Source organism: Toxotes jaculatrix, chromosome 10 (assembly GCF_017976425.1).
Source record: "Toxotes jaculatrix isolate fToxJac2 chromosome 10, fToxJac2.pri, whole genome shotgun sequence".
NCBI classification, from domain to species: domain Eukaryota; kingdom Metazoa; phylum Chordata; class Actinopteri; family Toxotidae; genus Toxotes; species Toxotes jaculatrix.
Genome location: NC_054403.1, coordinates 24,265,985 through 24,281,121, shown reverse-complemented (window position 1 = coordinate 24,281,121; position 15,137 = coordinate 24,265,985). Strand labels below are relative to the sequence as shown.

Sequence of the window (15,137 nt, the reverse complement as noted above, 5' to 3'; positions counted from 1 at the left end):
AATAGAACCTTTTTGATTCCCATGGGGAAGTTTACAAGCTACCCAGCTGCAGCATTAAAGTCATGTACACATTAATGCATCACTTACTATAATCCAATGTTAAATATTACTCTGAAATAGGAGCTTGTACGTTTTAAATATATTTCGATTCTAATACTTTTGTACTTCTGTAAAATTCTGAGTGCAGTATTTTTACTTGTAACAGCGTGTTTCAGCTCCATCTAACGGTCTTCACTAGCATATAGAATTATAAAGTTTATTTCTTTGTATTGTTAAAATACGTTGTAAGGTACGTAGAGGCGCATATTACAATTTACATGCATTAGGGAATATTATATTAAGCGATATTTAGCATTAAACTGTGTAATTGATGGCTGAACAAACAAAATCCAGTTATATTTATCGGAAGCGAATAAACCAATCAGACCGCTGCTTCAACGTTTGACATCCAGCCACATCCAATGGTGGCGGAGCTTGTAGCGGCGTTGCCATTGGCAACTGGCAGTAGCGTTTTTCTGGTTCTCAAACACTGCATTGAGAGTTTAATCATAATATTCACGTATACGTGGGTTTCTGTGCTGCGTTTACAACATACAGTGGAACTGTTTTGATTCGGGTTGTTTTACTTGGCTCGGTAGATTTTTCGATGCTGATTTTCTTCACTTAAAAGTAGACAGTTGGCGTGCGGATAAATCGTGTTAGCTAATTAGCTTGGTAGCTAACGTTAGCACGTCGAGCTAATCTCCTTTCTTTCCATAATCCCAGTCTCTCCTCACCATCATTGTCGCCTTGTAATTTTACTGACAAGTTGTGACAAACGGCTGAGGTGGACTGCAACTAATGTTCCCTGCAGAATTTTAACCGGATAACTTGCGTGGAAGGGTTGGACCAGAGTTTTTCCTACTCTAAAATAAAACACACAGTGGAGAAAGAAGATGGAACTCCACCTAAATCGAGTTGATTATATTCAGGTAACACGAAGTAGGGTCTGAACAATGTGTTTTATCGTAATGCTTGGTCTGTTACTCAGTAATTACCTCAGTCCCAGGCTATTTTCGCCCATGCGAAAGTCTATTCAGCGCATTGTCCTTCACTGGGCAATAGGGTTTTCTTTCTCTGTTTTAATACATGGTCTTCTTTCGACTCACAGGTTGGTGTGACCTCTCAGAAAACGATGAGGCTGCTTCCAGCATTGGGAAAAAAGGCAACCCAGAAGGTATTATTAATGTCAGAGCAATGCCAGTGTCTGACCTCTGTGGTGTGCTTGTTATGTACATCTTCATGGCACTCGATTGATGTCTCTTTGTTTCAGGTTGCTATTGCTGATCATGATGGTATATTGACATGTTTTGGGATGAAGAAGGGAGAAGCTGTGGTGTGTATCCTAGTTAGATTTTTACTTTCTTTATCGTACAACCACTTGTATCTTAATGTGTTGCCTTACAGTTTCTAACAGCAAGAAATTTGATTTTCTGTTCCAGCCTGTGTTTAAAACACTTCCAGGCCAGAAAATAAGCAGAATGGACCTTGGAGGAGCTGCAGGGACTCCACAGGAGAAGATCTTTGTTTGTTCTGGTTCTCAGGTTCGAGGATTCACCAAGAAAGGCAAACAGTTCCTCACCTTTGAAGCCAACCTCACCGAGACCATTAATGCAATGTAAGAGCCACTTCTGCTCATTTTCACTCACTCTGCCTGACTGACTTGTTCAGAGCTGTGTTATTTTTACTTCACTGATTGAGTTTCTCTCTTTCCCAGGCATGTCTCAGGGGCGGACCTTTTTGTTTGTGCAAGTTACATCTACAACCACTACTGTGACTGCAAGGATCAGGACTACTATCTCTCTGGAGACAAAATTAATGATATCACATGTTTGTCCTCAGAGAACCTGACTCGCCTCGTCCCAGTCCTGGCATGCCAAGATCGGGTTCTCAGAGTCTTGCAGGTAAACCAGGCTTGTATTTACTGTAGTTGCTGTTCTACCTCAAACAATCACATTCGATTTTTTGTTTTAGTTTTCTACAGGTTGTTTTTTCATTTTGTAGGGATCTGAGCTTGCTTATGACATTGAAGTCCCTGGTCCTCCATCTGTCTTGGAATTGTACAACAAAGATGGAGGCAAGTTAACTTCTCTGTGTGCTGTATAATAGAAACAAGAAAACGTAACATTGCTTTATACTGAGCAGATCCTACATAATGTAAGTGATTTCTCTATAGGAGAGGAAATCCTCTATGGAACTACAGATGGTAAAATAGGATTGGTCCAGATCGGTGAGCACTCAGCTGCAACCAAATGGGAGATCGACAATGACAAAAAGAAAGGAGGTACGTGGTTTATGGAACTGTGCCAGGGTGTTGCATGTTTTTGCCAGTGGAATATACATTTTGTTACAGCTCTGTCTATAAACCATTTTCCACAGCAAATGTGAAATTAGCTTACTGGAGATGAGTAAACCATGATTCATCCAAAAATCTAAACTGATAATTCTGACTGAATTCCCATACATAGTATACCCATATACCACTGTGTTTTCCTTCTCCTTGTTGTTTGGATTCAACCTCTTGCAGTACAGCTACACATTTCTGTCTCTCATCAGGAATTCTTTGCATTGACACTTATGACATTATTGGAGATGGAGTGAACGACATTCTGGTGGGCAGGGATGATGGGTCGGTAGAAGTCTATGGTTTTGACAGCTCTAATGAGCCTACATTACGTTTTGAGCATGTAAGTTATTTATTTAGTATATAGTTTATTTATTACACTATTTATTTAACAGATTCAGATTTTTTTGTCAGTATCATGTAGCTGTAGAGAGTATGCTGTAGAGTCTTTTCAGTATTACATGTGTATAAGTATTATATAGTATTATGTGTATAGTATTATAGTATATAGTGTTCATAGTGCTTCCTCAATGACTGTCAGACTTTCCTCTCTTCAGATACTTTCAGAGAGCGTGACTTCCATCCAGGGTGGCTGCGTGGGGAAGGAGTCTTATGATGAGGTCTTGACTGCCACTTATACAGGTTACATAAAAAATTTTCAAAACAATACATTTAGTGTTCACAGTTTTTGATTTTTTGTTTTTTTATCTCAGACAGGAAAATGTGTCTGGTGTCCTGTTTTTCAAACAACTATCATAGAGATAATTTCTGTTTAACATGTAGTAGGGGTTACTCTAAACACAACAGTTACTGTTAAAATGAAAAGCAGTAGAAGGGGATCTTAACATTCAAAGCATATGAATAATTGCCATTACGTCTTCCAGGATGGGTGACTGGTTTGACCACTGAGCCCCAGAAGGCTGAAGCTGGCCCCGGAGACGAGGTCAGGATGAGTAAGGAGACCCAGTCCAAAGTAGAAGCGCTCAGGTATCATCAAAATAGTGCTTCCTCTGAAATGACATTCTGATCAAAACCAATCCATTCTTCAGGTCAGTTTATGGTTTGTTTTCAGGGCGGAGCTGGAGCAGCTGCAGGTCAAAGTCCTGCAGGGACGAGAGCAGTACCAACAGACCTCTCAGTCGAGCACAGCCGTGTCTGCTGTGCCCGTCTTCAGCATTAATGACAAGTTCACCCTCTGCCAGGACGATGCCAGCTACAGCCTCACCCTGGAGGTGCAGACTGCCATTGACAATCTTCTGCTCCAGGTACACTTAGCAATAAATCCCTGTTGTTACAATCCCTGGTGGTAGTCAAACTTAAAGGCCTGAAAAAATGTAATAATCATACTCTTGATCCGATGTTGCAGATGTTAACATGCAAAATGTAACTTAAAGATTAATCTCCTATGCAGAGCGACGTGCCCATAGACCTGCTGGATGTGGACAAAAACTCAGCTGTTGTCAGTTTCAGTGAATGTGACTCAGAGGTGAGCTGCACACGCTCTTTCTCCACAGTACTGTGCAAATAAAGTCACAAACCTGCAGCTGCTCCCAGAGGCCTCACTCTCTTACTCTGTTTGCAGCAGCCTAATGGGAACTTCCTCCTGGCCACGTACAGATGTCAGGCTAACACAACCAGACTTGAGCTCAGGGTAACAAGTGCATCAAAGACAGACAGTACTCATCTGCACCACCACATTATCCTGAATCACATTAAAATCCTTCCTGTAGATTGCTGTAGATATTTAAAAATGCTGACATGCTTCAGCTGCTAGTGGTATGATGCACTGTGGAAAACTTTTTTTTTCATCTATAATAAACTGCTTTCATAGGTGAGGTCCATTGAGGGGCAATATGGCACCCTGCAGGCCTATGTTACCCCCAGACTGCAACCCAAGACCTGCCAGGTCCGCCAGTACCAGATCAAACCTCTGTCCCTCCACCAGCGCACACACAGCATAGACCAAGACAGGTAAAGACTGCAGCTTAAAAGTCTGATAGAGTTTTGACTGAAATAAATCTTATATCTTATCTTATAAGTTGTCTTTCAGTTTTTTTATTCACAATTTTGACCTCACAAAGTACCTTTGTCTGTCTCTTACTTCTCTCTGTCTATCTTACAGGCCCATGAACAGCCTCAGTCTGGTGGGACAGTTCAGTTTTGCAGAGATCCACTCCTGGGTGGTCTTCTGCTTGCCAGAGGTGCCTGAGAAAACACCAGCAGGAGAGAGCATCACTTTTTATTTCCATAACACTTTCCTTGGCACACAGCTTGAAGCCAACTACTGGTAATTACTAGCCCGCATCAGACTCAAGCACTGCATGTAAATGTGTAGAAATTATGAGATAAATGACAAGGGCTTATAAAAATTTTATAACCTGTCCAATACCTGTGAAATGTTTTATTTATGTTTTACATACTGTTTCCACAGTTCATTTAAAATGTTCAGTGGTGATCTGGTTTCAAACCTATTTCTAATTTTAGCAAAGGAGAGGGTCACTTCAGGTCAGACAACATCTCTACCATCTCCATCCTAAGTGATGTCCTCTCTAAAGAAGCTACCAAGAGGAAAATCAATCTCAACATTTCATATGGTAGTTTTATTGTTATTCTTTTTCAGTGTCTGTTTCACTCTGTCTATCTATAGCACTAAATCTTGCTAAAATTGTTGTTTGATTATTTTTCTTCCAGATATCAATGATGACTCTGTGAACCACACCCTTAAAATGATCCATCCAAAGCTGGAGTACCAGTTGTTGCTGGCAAGGAAAGTTCAGCTTATTGATGCTCTCAAAGTAAGTATTGGTTAAATATTAAAAGGCACCATCCTGTGGGAGCTGGCACCATGCTCTGCGAGTGTATGTTGCTTTTTTCTGCATGTAATTAGACAAACCTCAGTAAGTTTCAGATTTTGATATCAGGCCCTCAGAGTCAAAATCAATCCATGTGTCCTAAATGCTTACTACATACTAATTTCCATGTTGTGTGTTCAGGTATACGCAACATGGAAATTAGGTTCAGGTTGGAAAATTCTTTGGAAAGTTGCCTTTCTTCACAAACGTTCAATGATTCAAGAAGAAATCTTTTTATGAAAGAAGTGAATTTGTACACCCACAGCTGCATTTAGATCAGCTATAAGACAAGGTTGTGTATAGATGTGATCATATACAGCTAAATCCTCACTCTATTTACTGTGTATGTCCACAAGCCCACATTTGGCTGAAGCAAGATCTCACCCATTCTCTCAGGTTTGTCAGGAGATGCTATGTTCATCTTATATTTACCTCGCCACCTCTTTCCCTCTGATTGACAGGAGCTACAGGTTCACGAGGGGAATGCTGACTTCCTCATCCCAGAGTATCGCAGCATCTTAGATGAGTCTGCCAATCTCCTCGAGGAGTACAAGAAGCAGCCGGCACACCTTGAGAGGCTTTATGGTATAGTATTTGAAAATTACTCTTAACTTTTAACATTATCATTGCATTTCACTAGCTTTCTCATCTAGAGCCTTGAAGTATTAGGCTAACTAATATTTTTTTTCTGTTTCTTTTTCTCTCCTGTAGGAATGATCACAGACCTCTTCATTGACAAATTCAAGTTCAAAGGCCAGAATGTGAAAACCAAGGTGTCCTCATTGTTGGAGATACTTGATAATTACGACTTAAATTCTCTGTTAGACTTTTTCTGTGAGGCATGATGTCAAACAGTTGATAGGATATTTATTTACTTGTCTTTAAGGGTCTCGATTTGTGCTATTTTTGTATTGTAAATACAGATGTTTTGTGTTATGATAGTTGCTACAAGTGTCACAAAGTCATGTTGTCAAACTGTTAGTTACTGCTTGTCCTATCTATGATGTACAATATTTAAATATTTATAATGTCTTTTGATAGCATCTAAAAACAAGGGAAGTGATTAATAAACCACTTCAAGGTTAGCTGGATGGTGCACGTGCATCTTTTTACTAGTGGCTTGGGTTTAGGTTTGTAAATTAGGTTTGCAAAACAAGGTTTGCTACTAAAATTATGAAATTCTACAAGAAGGCGAGCGCTTGTATGATACAGTGAGCCACAAATCACAAATGTGTAATTTTTCCACTCAACACCCAAAGCCATTTTCATAAATTATTACGTCTGCAAAACCTTGATTGGTGAATTTATAAAATCACTGACTGTAATTGTATTCTTTCTGATACTTGTATCCTTTGACAGTTATTTGAACACAATCATTCTGCAATTATACCAATACGTTTACTTTAGTATAATTTCAAATGAAGGACTTTTACTTGTAATAGAGCACTATGCGGTGTGGTACTGGTACTTTCACAGTTACGCTACAGACCTGCTTGTGTTGTAGAACCTGCACATATGCGACTTTTACACCCAAACCGGTTTTGAATTTATAATTAAGCGAATTGTGCCCTCACGGCTTCCATACACTCCTGACGTCACTACCTGTGTGACCCGTGATTGGTTCATTTCAATCCTCGCGGGCTACTTGAACTGAGAGAAAGCAGCGTTTCTGTGTAAATGGACCGAGGCTAGCAGCTGCCCTTGTTTGCAGGTTGGTAGTTATTTCGGGATTTGTTTGGGTATGGCGACTTAAAATCACACTTTTTTTTCAAACTGTAGATATTGAACTGCCGACTGTGCGTGCTTTGTTTTGTGTCAGTACAGTTCCAAGTGCCGTTGCCATCTCAACAGCTTAGTTTTGATTCTGAACGTAACCTTCCTCAACAAGGCAGCAGCTAATGTTAGCCTCGATTTAACCTTACGTGGGCTATTGAAAGTCACTTTTGACTTATTTTTCACAAGCATAAAGCCACTACAGCTGCGGGAAATTAGTAAGCAAGACGCGAGCGATATGTCCGGAGCTAACAGAGGACAGGGAAGCGCGGCCACCGAGTATCACAACCAAGAAAATATGCTGTCAAGACAGAGGGGCTCGCTGAAAGCCCGAGCTGCTGCAAACGAAAACCAAGAAAACCTTCCACCGAAACAAGTGGCCAACAGAACCGTCCTGGGAGCTCTACAGAACAACCAGCGGAGCAAAACCCAGAACCAGCGCGGCACAAAGCAGGTTGGTTTGGTTAACGGTGATGCTAGTAGCTCGCCTAGCACCAACTAGTGTCTGTTAATGATGACTGCAGTTCCAATAAGGCATCTTTGTGGGTTTTGGAGGCAACATATTTTAGTTATTATTCCACTCACGTCTAAATAGGTGGCTCTACTGTGAGTTTTAACTTTTTAATTAAAAAAAAAAAAATCGGCAGATATATTTAAATGTATCTACATCTACCTCTGGTGCACAGGTTGTCCGCCATTTTAATGTCACCATTAGTGCTACACTTTTTACTTGTATTGCAGCACTCAAACGGCTTGAATGTATCTCAGAGGTAGTGTTTTGTTCGAGCAACAGTGCAGAACCCAAAGATGTAATCTGTGGTCATGCGTGACGAAGAAAAGAATCAAAAATTAGCATTTGAGAAGCTGCAACCAGTGAATGTTTGGCTTTTTTGCTAATAAATGATTAAATTAATCTATCAATATTTGACAATTATTGGTTAATCTACATCTAACACAAGTGCTCTGACATCCTATTATATGAATTTATTTTGTTATAATAGCTCCTGCTTTAATTGCTGCTTTAAGTTCTTTATATTCTTTACTTCCAGGAGTCATCACAGCCCTTGTCTTGTAAAAATGAAGATTTTGGCAAAAGCTGCTATGAGAAGCCCCCCACCAAGCAGCCATCTTTCCAGATCCATGTGGATGAGCCTGATGGTGCCTGCACCAAGAAGCCACAGCAGGTGGTCGAAGCTGTCAAAGCAAAGTCCATCGCTGACGACTCTCCGCTGACCATTAACAATGCTGTGGCACAGCTCAGACAGCCCCTCACCACCATCGATATTCCATCAGCGATGGATGTCAGCTTTGGTGGGTTGTGAATTTATTTTTTTTGGCAAAATGAGTTTCATTGAATGTCCATAATTTTAGAAATTCACATTGAATTGTATTTACAGAACTGAAGCAAGATTTGGTTTACTTTTACTGTCTGTACACTAAATGTAAAGCTTTCTTTGATCAGACTCTCCCATGGACATGTCTGTGGTTGAGGGGGAGGAGAAACCCATCAATGTAAACGAGGTCCCAGATTATGCTGCTGAAATCCATGCGTACCTGAGGGAAATGGAGGTAATCTTTGAAGTGCAAATGCTACTGTAGTTTGACTTTACTAGAAAACTGCATTGCTGTCTCAAGACCTTCTCTGATTCTTGCATTAGTAGGGTTATGCTGACTTTGCCACATTAGAACTCTTGAAATGCAGTTTATCAAAACTTTTTTGCACATGGTTTCTTTCTAACAGTATTTTTTCCTAATAGGTAAAAACCAGGCCTAAAGCAGGCTACATGAAAAAGCAACCAGACATCACCAATAGTATGAGGGCAATCCTGGTGGACTGGCTGGTTGAGGTTGGAGAAGAGTACAAGCTCCAGACGGAGACGCTTTATCTGGCCGTAAACTACATTGATCGCTTCCTCTCCTCAATGTCTGTGTTGAGGGGGAAGCTTCAGCTTGTTGGGACTGCTGCTATGCTGCTGGCTTCGTATGTACTCATCTTAAATTTATTTCATGTGTTCAAGACTGACTTTTCTGTTTGTGACATTTAAATCTTCAAATTCAAATGCAGGAAGTTTGAAGAAATCTACCCCCCTGAGGTGGCAGAGTTTGTTTACATCACTGATGACACCTACACCAAGAAGCAAGTGTTAAGAATGGAGCATCTGGTGCTTAAAGTGCTTTCCTTTGATCTGGCCGCACCAACCATCTACCAGTTTCTCACCCAGTACTTCCTCCATCAGTCTGTTACCAAACAGGTGGAGAACTTGTCAATGGTGAGCATGCACTTAGGTGTCAGGATTTTGTCGCCACATTGGCAGAGATCAAATCTTGCTCTTAAACAAAGAATCTCTGGTCAGTGTAACCCAATCTACTTAAAATGCACACAGCTCTTTTTTTTTTTTTTTTTTTTTTTTTAATCTACTTATTCTTTTTCCTCAGTACCTTGGGGAGCTCAGTCTGATTGAATCAGATCCCTTCTTGAAGTACCTGCCATCACAGACAGCTGCTGCAGCCTACATTGTGGCAAACAACACATTGACTGGTGGCTCATGGGTGAGTTCTAGGTGCAGTAATAGAGTAGAGCTAGTGGTCAATCAACAAAGTAAATTGGCAACTATCTTAATCTAATTTTTCAACTGTCAGTGCAAAGTGTTTTGGATTTTGCCTTTGCAATGTGAAGTCATGTGTGCAAACATGCAAGATGACTCCAGTTGTCTTCTCCTCAGCCTCAGTCCTTGGTGGAGATGACTGGCTACTCCCTGGAAGATCTGATGCCTTGTGTTGAGGATCTGCACAGAATATACCTTGGTGCTGCTCAGCATGCCCAGCGGTCTGTCCAGGAAAAGTACAAGACCTCCAAGTAAGATCAGTACTTAGGAACTTGACACTTTGTCTACATGGGCTAAAATCTTTATTAATGCTTTGGCTTGACTTGAATGTACCATGTAACTGGCCTAAACATTGCTCTTGTCTGTTTCCTAGGTACCTTGAAGTTTCTTGCATCAAAGTGCCAACAAAATTGCTGCTGAACTGACTCATTCCCTTCTCCTTGTTGTCCATGTAGAGTTGTACCCCCTGTCTTTAATTTTTAATTTTTTTTTTTTTTTTTTTTTTTTTTTTTTTTTTTTTTTTTTTTTTTAAATGATGTCTGCCACAGTTTCAAATGATACAGCCTGCTCTTCTTGGAGTAGAGCTAGTTTAGAGTTTTTAAATGGTATTTTTATATATTCAATCCTGATTCATATCAGATGCTACAGTTGGTTAATCAAGCAGTTAATGTTTTGACTTTTAATCACAGACAAAATGTAGAGGTCTCTGTCACCACTCTATAAACTTGATGCTTTGATCTGCAGTGTCTCTTCAACTTCACTATACCGGTAAATGTACTCAGGCCCAGAAAACCTTAATTTAGGCTTTTTTCCATTTTCAGGGTTGAGTTTGTTCTAAGCGGTTACTGTTGTTAAGTACGCCTCAAGAGGTGCAAGCTAAAATATTTGGCCTCATGAGATGCAGATTAAAGTGTTTTGTCTGTTATGATGGAGTCAGCTGTCTCATTACATTGGTGTCTGAAAGTTAACAGCTTTGAGGCATCTTCTGCACTGTAAAATATGGCTCTTGTAAATAAAATTACATTTAAAGTAAGACTTCATTTTTACATCTTTTTAGGCATGTTGGACTCATGGGGGCAGCAGAGCACCAGTTTTGGCCAGATACATGAGAACTTGGAAAGCTTACATTTTAAGGGAACAAAAGGGTGATGCAGTGTTTTAAACTGTAGAAAGCTTAGTTGTAAATGGTAAATTGTACACACTGTGACTTGCATAGAAAGGGTCCGAATGGCTTCAGCTTTGTTCATTTAAAGCATGTGATGGTTTATTGATCTCAGGTACTTTGCCTCATGGGCATCTAATTATTTGGTGTCAGGCTTTAAATGCTAAACTGGCTGAACACTGAAGGCTAAACTCTTGACAAGAAAGATGAATCATATCCTTGGGCCTTAACTTGCTCCATGAAGTATAGGAGGCTCTAGATTATGCTCATGCATTTTTATCACTGGTAAACATTGCATATCTTGAAATCTAAACTTTTTATTTCTTGACAGATTTTTTTTCCCCACTTTTATTTTCCACATAAGTACAATGAGCAGTTGAGTTTATTAGGTACACCTAACTAAACGTGCTGCAGTCCTGCAATAAATCCTACCTTTACAATGGTTATGTTTGTTGGAACACCTGTCAGTATTATGTACTGAGGGGAGACTGGATAGAAATAAAATACTCACACATTAACAAAAAAAAAAAAACTGAGGGAGACTTTAAAGATTCTTGATCGAAATCTCAGCAGTTGCATAGTTTGCAAAATTACCTGATGTGATTTTTCTCAACACATGTAAAAAAAAAAATGGTAAATGACAGAATAGGAGTGACATTTTCTAGTCATTCATCAGTGATTTGATTTTTTTTTTCCCCCGTGAAAATTAACTGAAGGCAGCCAATAGCGTTAAAGGCATCTCTTGCACTCCCCCCTCACTCTCATGATAAATTGGGAGGCTGGCTTTGTGCGAGGAGTCTGACAGGAGAGGGGAAGCAGAGCCCAGCTGCAGAAAGATTTCCACCATTTCATCTCAGGAGAGCGGACAGCTCAAAGACCATGCACACACTTTCAGCAGGTTTGCTTTATCACTAACAACACACATTTGTGACTAACTGGAGGATTAAACCATGGGAGCAGATGGGAATTCTATAACATAGCCAAACTGGCTGGACAGCTGGATACCTGCTTGAACAATGGCTCTTATAGCTACAGCACATTTGTCTAACCCCTGAGAAGATCCAAGAGTCGGAAAAGAGCATTTTTGGAAGAGGTGAGGCGGTGGGTTGCTACCTAGCCCCATGCCTGCCCCCAGGAAATTTCTGGTGGCGTCCACCTCGCTGCCCCTGGCACTTGGCTGGGGCTGGAACCTGAGCTTGTACGTGGGGATGCTCCTTGGGCTCCTGATACTCATGATGCTTCTGCTCTGGATGCTCCTCAAGCAACTCAGGAACTCAGTGGCAAAATCCATACTGCAGCCTGTTCGCTCTTTCAGACAGCCTTGCCTTGAACAGAGATTTCAGCAAGTGTTGTGAAAAAAATGGGAACTATCTGCCAAAATGCAGGACTGGGAGATGTTGGAGTGCTTGTATGTGCCTTTTCAGATTCATGTAAGAAAATGACTTAGTGACTTATAAGCACTTAGAAAGTGCTTATATTCCCTCACAAAATAATAAAAACTCATGTACCTATTTATAGAAACCACTGTCTATTCTTTTAACAGCTTCATATGTTGCTCCAGTATTATCTTGCTCAGACAAACATGAAATAGGGAGTCTTATCTATGCTCTTTTGAGTAATTAAAAATACTGTTAGTATTGTGCAACAGCTATTTTTTTCATCTCTCAGATGAATTTACACAGCCAAGCTCAAACATCTAAATTGCTGAGTAAAAGCACAAGCCAAGATTAAATCTGCATCTCGATTCATGATGATTAAAGCAATGCATTCAGGAGGGCAATTTGCACTCCTCTCATCTCATTGGAGAATTGGCACGAAGGACATTGAGGATATGGCGTCGATGAAAAAAAAATGAAAGGACCTGTGTGCCACTTGGTTTCTCAACTCCTGTGTCCATGTCTGGGGATAATATAAATGAGGCTCTTGAGGCAAAAGGCTAATTTCAACTGCAAGAACCCACAGGCTTAATACTGTTTGATATTTCTCTGGTATTTACAAGCAGTTACATTACACAGGCAGGGGCATTTGTTGAACCTTGAAGGACTGCACGTTTTGTTCAGTGTGACCTGGTAAATCTAACTCTCCATGTGTTTTAGTTCTTCTTCAATCATCAGTCAGAGGTGGCCAGGCTGGGGTTGATTGAATAGTCTGAGAGGAATCAATAGCCTCTTAGCCCTGAGGGGAGCGTGGTAATTACACCTCGACAGTTGATTTCCTTATAGAGCAACACAATAACACAGAGACATAATACTTTTGAGTGATACCTCGGCATTGTTAATGTTACGCAAACGGTGTAAACACTGGCACGTTTCTGCAAGGAAAAAAACCCTGAGTTTTAGTCAAAACAATAAAATTAGTTGCATATGTTTTTTTTTTGTGTGTTTTAGGTAATACACTTAATCAATTCATTTGAAGACATCCTTTTTGTTTGTGCGTTTGTTTTGGGTGTTTTTTTGCAAACAGTTAGCTTAAAAGATTGATACTACTCTGTGCCCATTCAATATGAGGCTGCGGACAGCAGCCCAGTTAGCTTAGCATAAAGACTGAAAACAGATGGAAAGAGCTAGCATGGCTTTGTCCAAAGGTAACAAAGTCCAACTAGCAGGTAGGTTTGATACCAGCTGTAGCATCTGGTATGAATCAGGATTGAATATATAAAAATACAATTTAAAAACTCTAAACTAGCTGTACTGAGCTACTCCTATAAATGTTTTCTCTTTTAATAGTCTGTCTGAAAATCTATTGCCTGTGGTGAACCTGTTGATTCTACCTCAACAGTTCTGCACACAGGTTATATACCTATGACCTAAACATGAAAAGAGTCACAACAGATCCCTTTGCATTTTAGGTCTAAGTCTAAGGTCTGAGTTTCCTCTGGAGGCTGTGGAGAATAAAGAAAAGATCCTGATGGGATGTGGTGAGTTTTTTTTTGTTTTGTTTTGTTTTGTTTTTAATGTGTGAGACTAGTAGAGATGAGCTTGGAGATACTAAAATATAAATCAAGGTAAACTATGCCTCTGAGCAAGAGAAGAAAATAAAATTTTATAGTCCAGGTCTTTTTCTTTTGGTGGCTGTTTCAAAGGTTTGGGGGAACGCACATTATACAGGGCATTAACTGTGAGGTAGGTAAATTAGCATTTTATGATAGAAATGTTTAGTTTCAAACTGTGTTCCCTGTTCCTTTGTGTTACAGTTGTGTATTGTGTGCAGCGTGATTTACTACACATCTGATATTTTTACTACTCCTACTAATCACATGTAAACCATAAATGTTTATTTTCTTCTCTTTCTCAGGGCAGCTTTGAACAGAGCGAGGCTAGCTGTTTCCCCTTTGGTTCCAGTCTATGCTAAGCTAAGCTTATGTCCCTACCAGCTCCAATTAGTCACTGCCTATTGGCTGATACTGCGACCTAATTTTGTCATCAGCTGTGTTTTGACAGAAGGCATTCTGACTTTAGGCGTTGCTAATCTTAAAGTTAGCCTCCCATCTGAATGTGATGTCCATTCAAAATGGACACAACGGGGCCACTGTAGTTTCTTTTGTCAGTAAGAAACCATTCTGTCTTTCAGTCTGAAGCTACATGGTTGTTTTCATCAGAGCCATGGACAGTTACCCACTAGAAAAGGCTGTTGTTATTCTTAAATTGCCTAAAAAAATGATTTTCGTGGACACTCACAAAACGTCCATGAAGCCGGGTAATATTTGTGGAAATGGAGCCAGCGTTTGATAACACCTTCCCTCAGCGCAGAGGAAGATAGCAAACACACCCGATCAGTGGTGGCTGGGGAGGCCCTTTGATTGATGACCGAGCTTATTTTCCGTCAGTCAGCGCCTGCAAATCGAGCTGTCCACAGTTCTTTATATCAGGGTGTCCCTCAGCACTCTCCTCATGAATGAAAATCTCACACGATTCAGTTTTGGAACTGACAATTCAGGGATGATAGTGGGCAGCGAAAGCAGCCGTCAGCACTCTGCTGGTTCACTGACTTGGCTTATGTAATTATAAACCACTTGATAGCTGTTTCTGTCTTCACATGAAACAAACTTTGGAGATTAAAGGTTCACTCTTGACCTTGGAAACTGCAGTCGACAAAACAATCTCACCTCAAGGTCCATTGAGTAGCTGTTTGGGAGCTTTTGATCATATCACATGATTTTCCTTAGCAGACGAGGAGGAATTGTAGATGCTAGAATTTATTGCAGTTTCAGCGTACAGGCACTGGCAGTTAGCCCTTCGGCTGGGCTAAGCGGCTACATCCAGAGGCCTCCAGCTACCACCAGCGGCTGCAGTGCACGTGTTTGTTTGCCAATGTTCGGATAGGTTTTTGTGACAATATGGCTTGTTGTAGTGTAGACTGTA

At 40.4% G+C, this 15,137-nt stretch overlaps 2 protein-coding genes across 4 annotated transcripts; both read left to right on the top strand.

Annotated features, from left to right (window-relative positions):
* The first annotated feature begins 571 nt into the window (after window positions 1–571).
* Window positions 572–6,496, top strand: bbs7 (Bardet-Biedl syndrome 7). Of its 3 annotated transcripts, none has more exons than XM_041048258.1 (19): window positions 572–971; window positions 1,151–1,216; window positions 1,313–1,375; window positions 1,584–1,657; window positions 1,757–1,943; window positions 2,044–2,116; window positions 2,216–2,323; window positions 2,596–2,726; window positions 2,941–3,025; window positions 3,268–3,370; window positions 3,456–3,648; window positions 3,795–3,869; window positions 3,966–4,034; window positions 4,215–4,354; window positions 4,506–4,670; window positions 4,868–4,977; window positions 5,075–5,178; window positions 5,697–5,820; window positions 5,947–6,496. In XM_041048258.1, exons 1-19 carry the CDS (start codon window positions 936–938, stop codon window positions 6,078–6,080), a joined length of 2,040 nt encoding a protein of 679 aa, XP_040904192.1. In that variant the 5' UTR covers window positions 572–935; the 3' UTR covers window positions 6,081–6,496. The 3 variants fall into 3 exon arrangements, with proteins under 3 accessions (XP_040904192.1, XP_040904191.1, XP_040904190.1); XM_041048257.1 differs by having other exon boundaries at window positions 1,482–1,657; window positions 3,969–4,034; XM_041048256.1 differs by having other exon boundaries at window positions 1,482–1,657.
* Window positions 6,497–6,883: 387 nt separating this feature from the next.
* Window positions 6,884–10,647, top strand: ccna2 (cyclin A2). The gene is made up of 8 exons (XM_041049004.1): window positions 6,884–7,462; window positions 8,058–8,319; window positions 8,471–8,577; window positions 8,766–8,989; window positions 9,074–9,278; window positions 9,445–9,558; window positions 9,732–9,865; window positions 9,988–10,647. Exons 1-8 carry the CDS (start codon window positions 7,247–7,249, stop codon window positions 10,037–10,039), a joined length of 1,314 nt encoding a protein of 437 aa, XP_040904938.1. The 5' UTR covers window positions 6,884–7,246; the 3' UTR covers window positions 10,040–10,647.
* Window positions 10,648–15,137: the final 4,490 nt, after the last annotated feature.

What these genes read in the sequence shown, in the direction of transcription:
- bbs7 (XM_041048256.1), top strand. Translation starts at nt 936, where the DNA reads ATGGAACTCCACCTAAATCGAGTTGATTATATTCAG. An exon ending in CTACATTACGTTTTGAGCAT is followed by an intron (nt 2,727 to 2,940) that starts GTAAGTTATTTA and finishes TCCTCTCTTCAG; the next exon opens with ATACTTTCAGAGAGCGTGAC. An exon ending in TCCAAAGTAGAAGCGCTCAG is followed by an intron (nt 3,371 to 3,455) that starts GTATCATCAAAA and finishes GTTTGTTTTCAG; the next exon opens with GGCGGAGCTGGAGCAGCTGC.
- ccna2 (XM_041049004.1), top strand. Translation starts at nt 7,247, where the DNA reads ATGTCCGGAGCTAACAGAGGACAGGGAAGCGCGGCCACCGAGTATCAC. An exon ending in CGTACCTGAGGGAAATGGAG is followed by an intron (nt 8,578 to 8,765) that starts GTAATCTTTGAA and finishes TTTTCCTAATAG; the next exon opens with GTAAAAACCAGGCCTAAAGC. An exon ending in AGGTGGAGAACTTGTCAATG is followed by an intron (nt 9,279 to 9,444) that starts GTGAGCATGCAC and finishes CTTTTTCCTCAG; the next exon opens with TACCTTGGGGAGCTCAGTCT.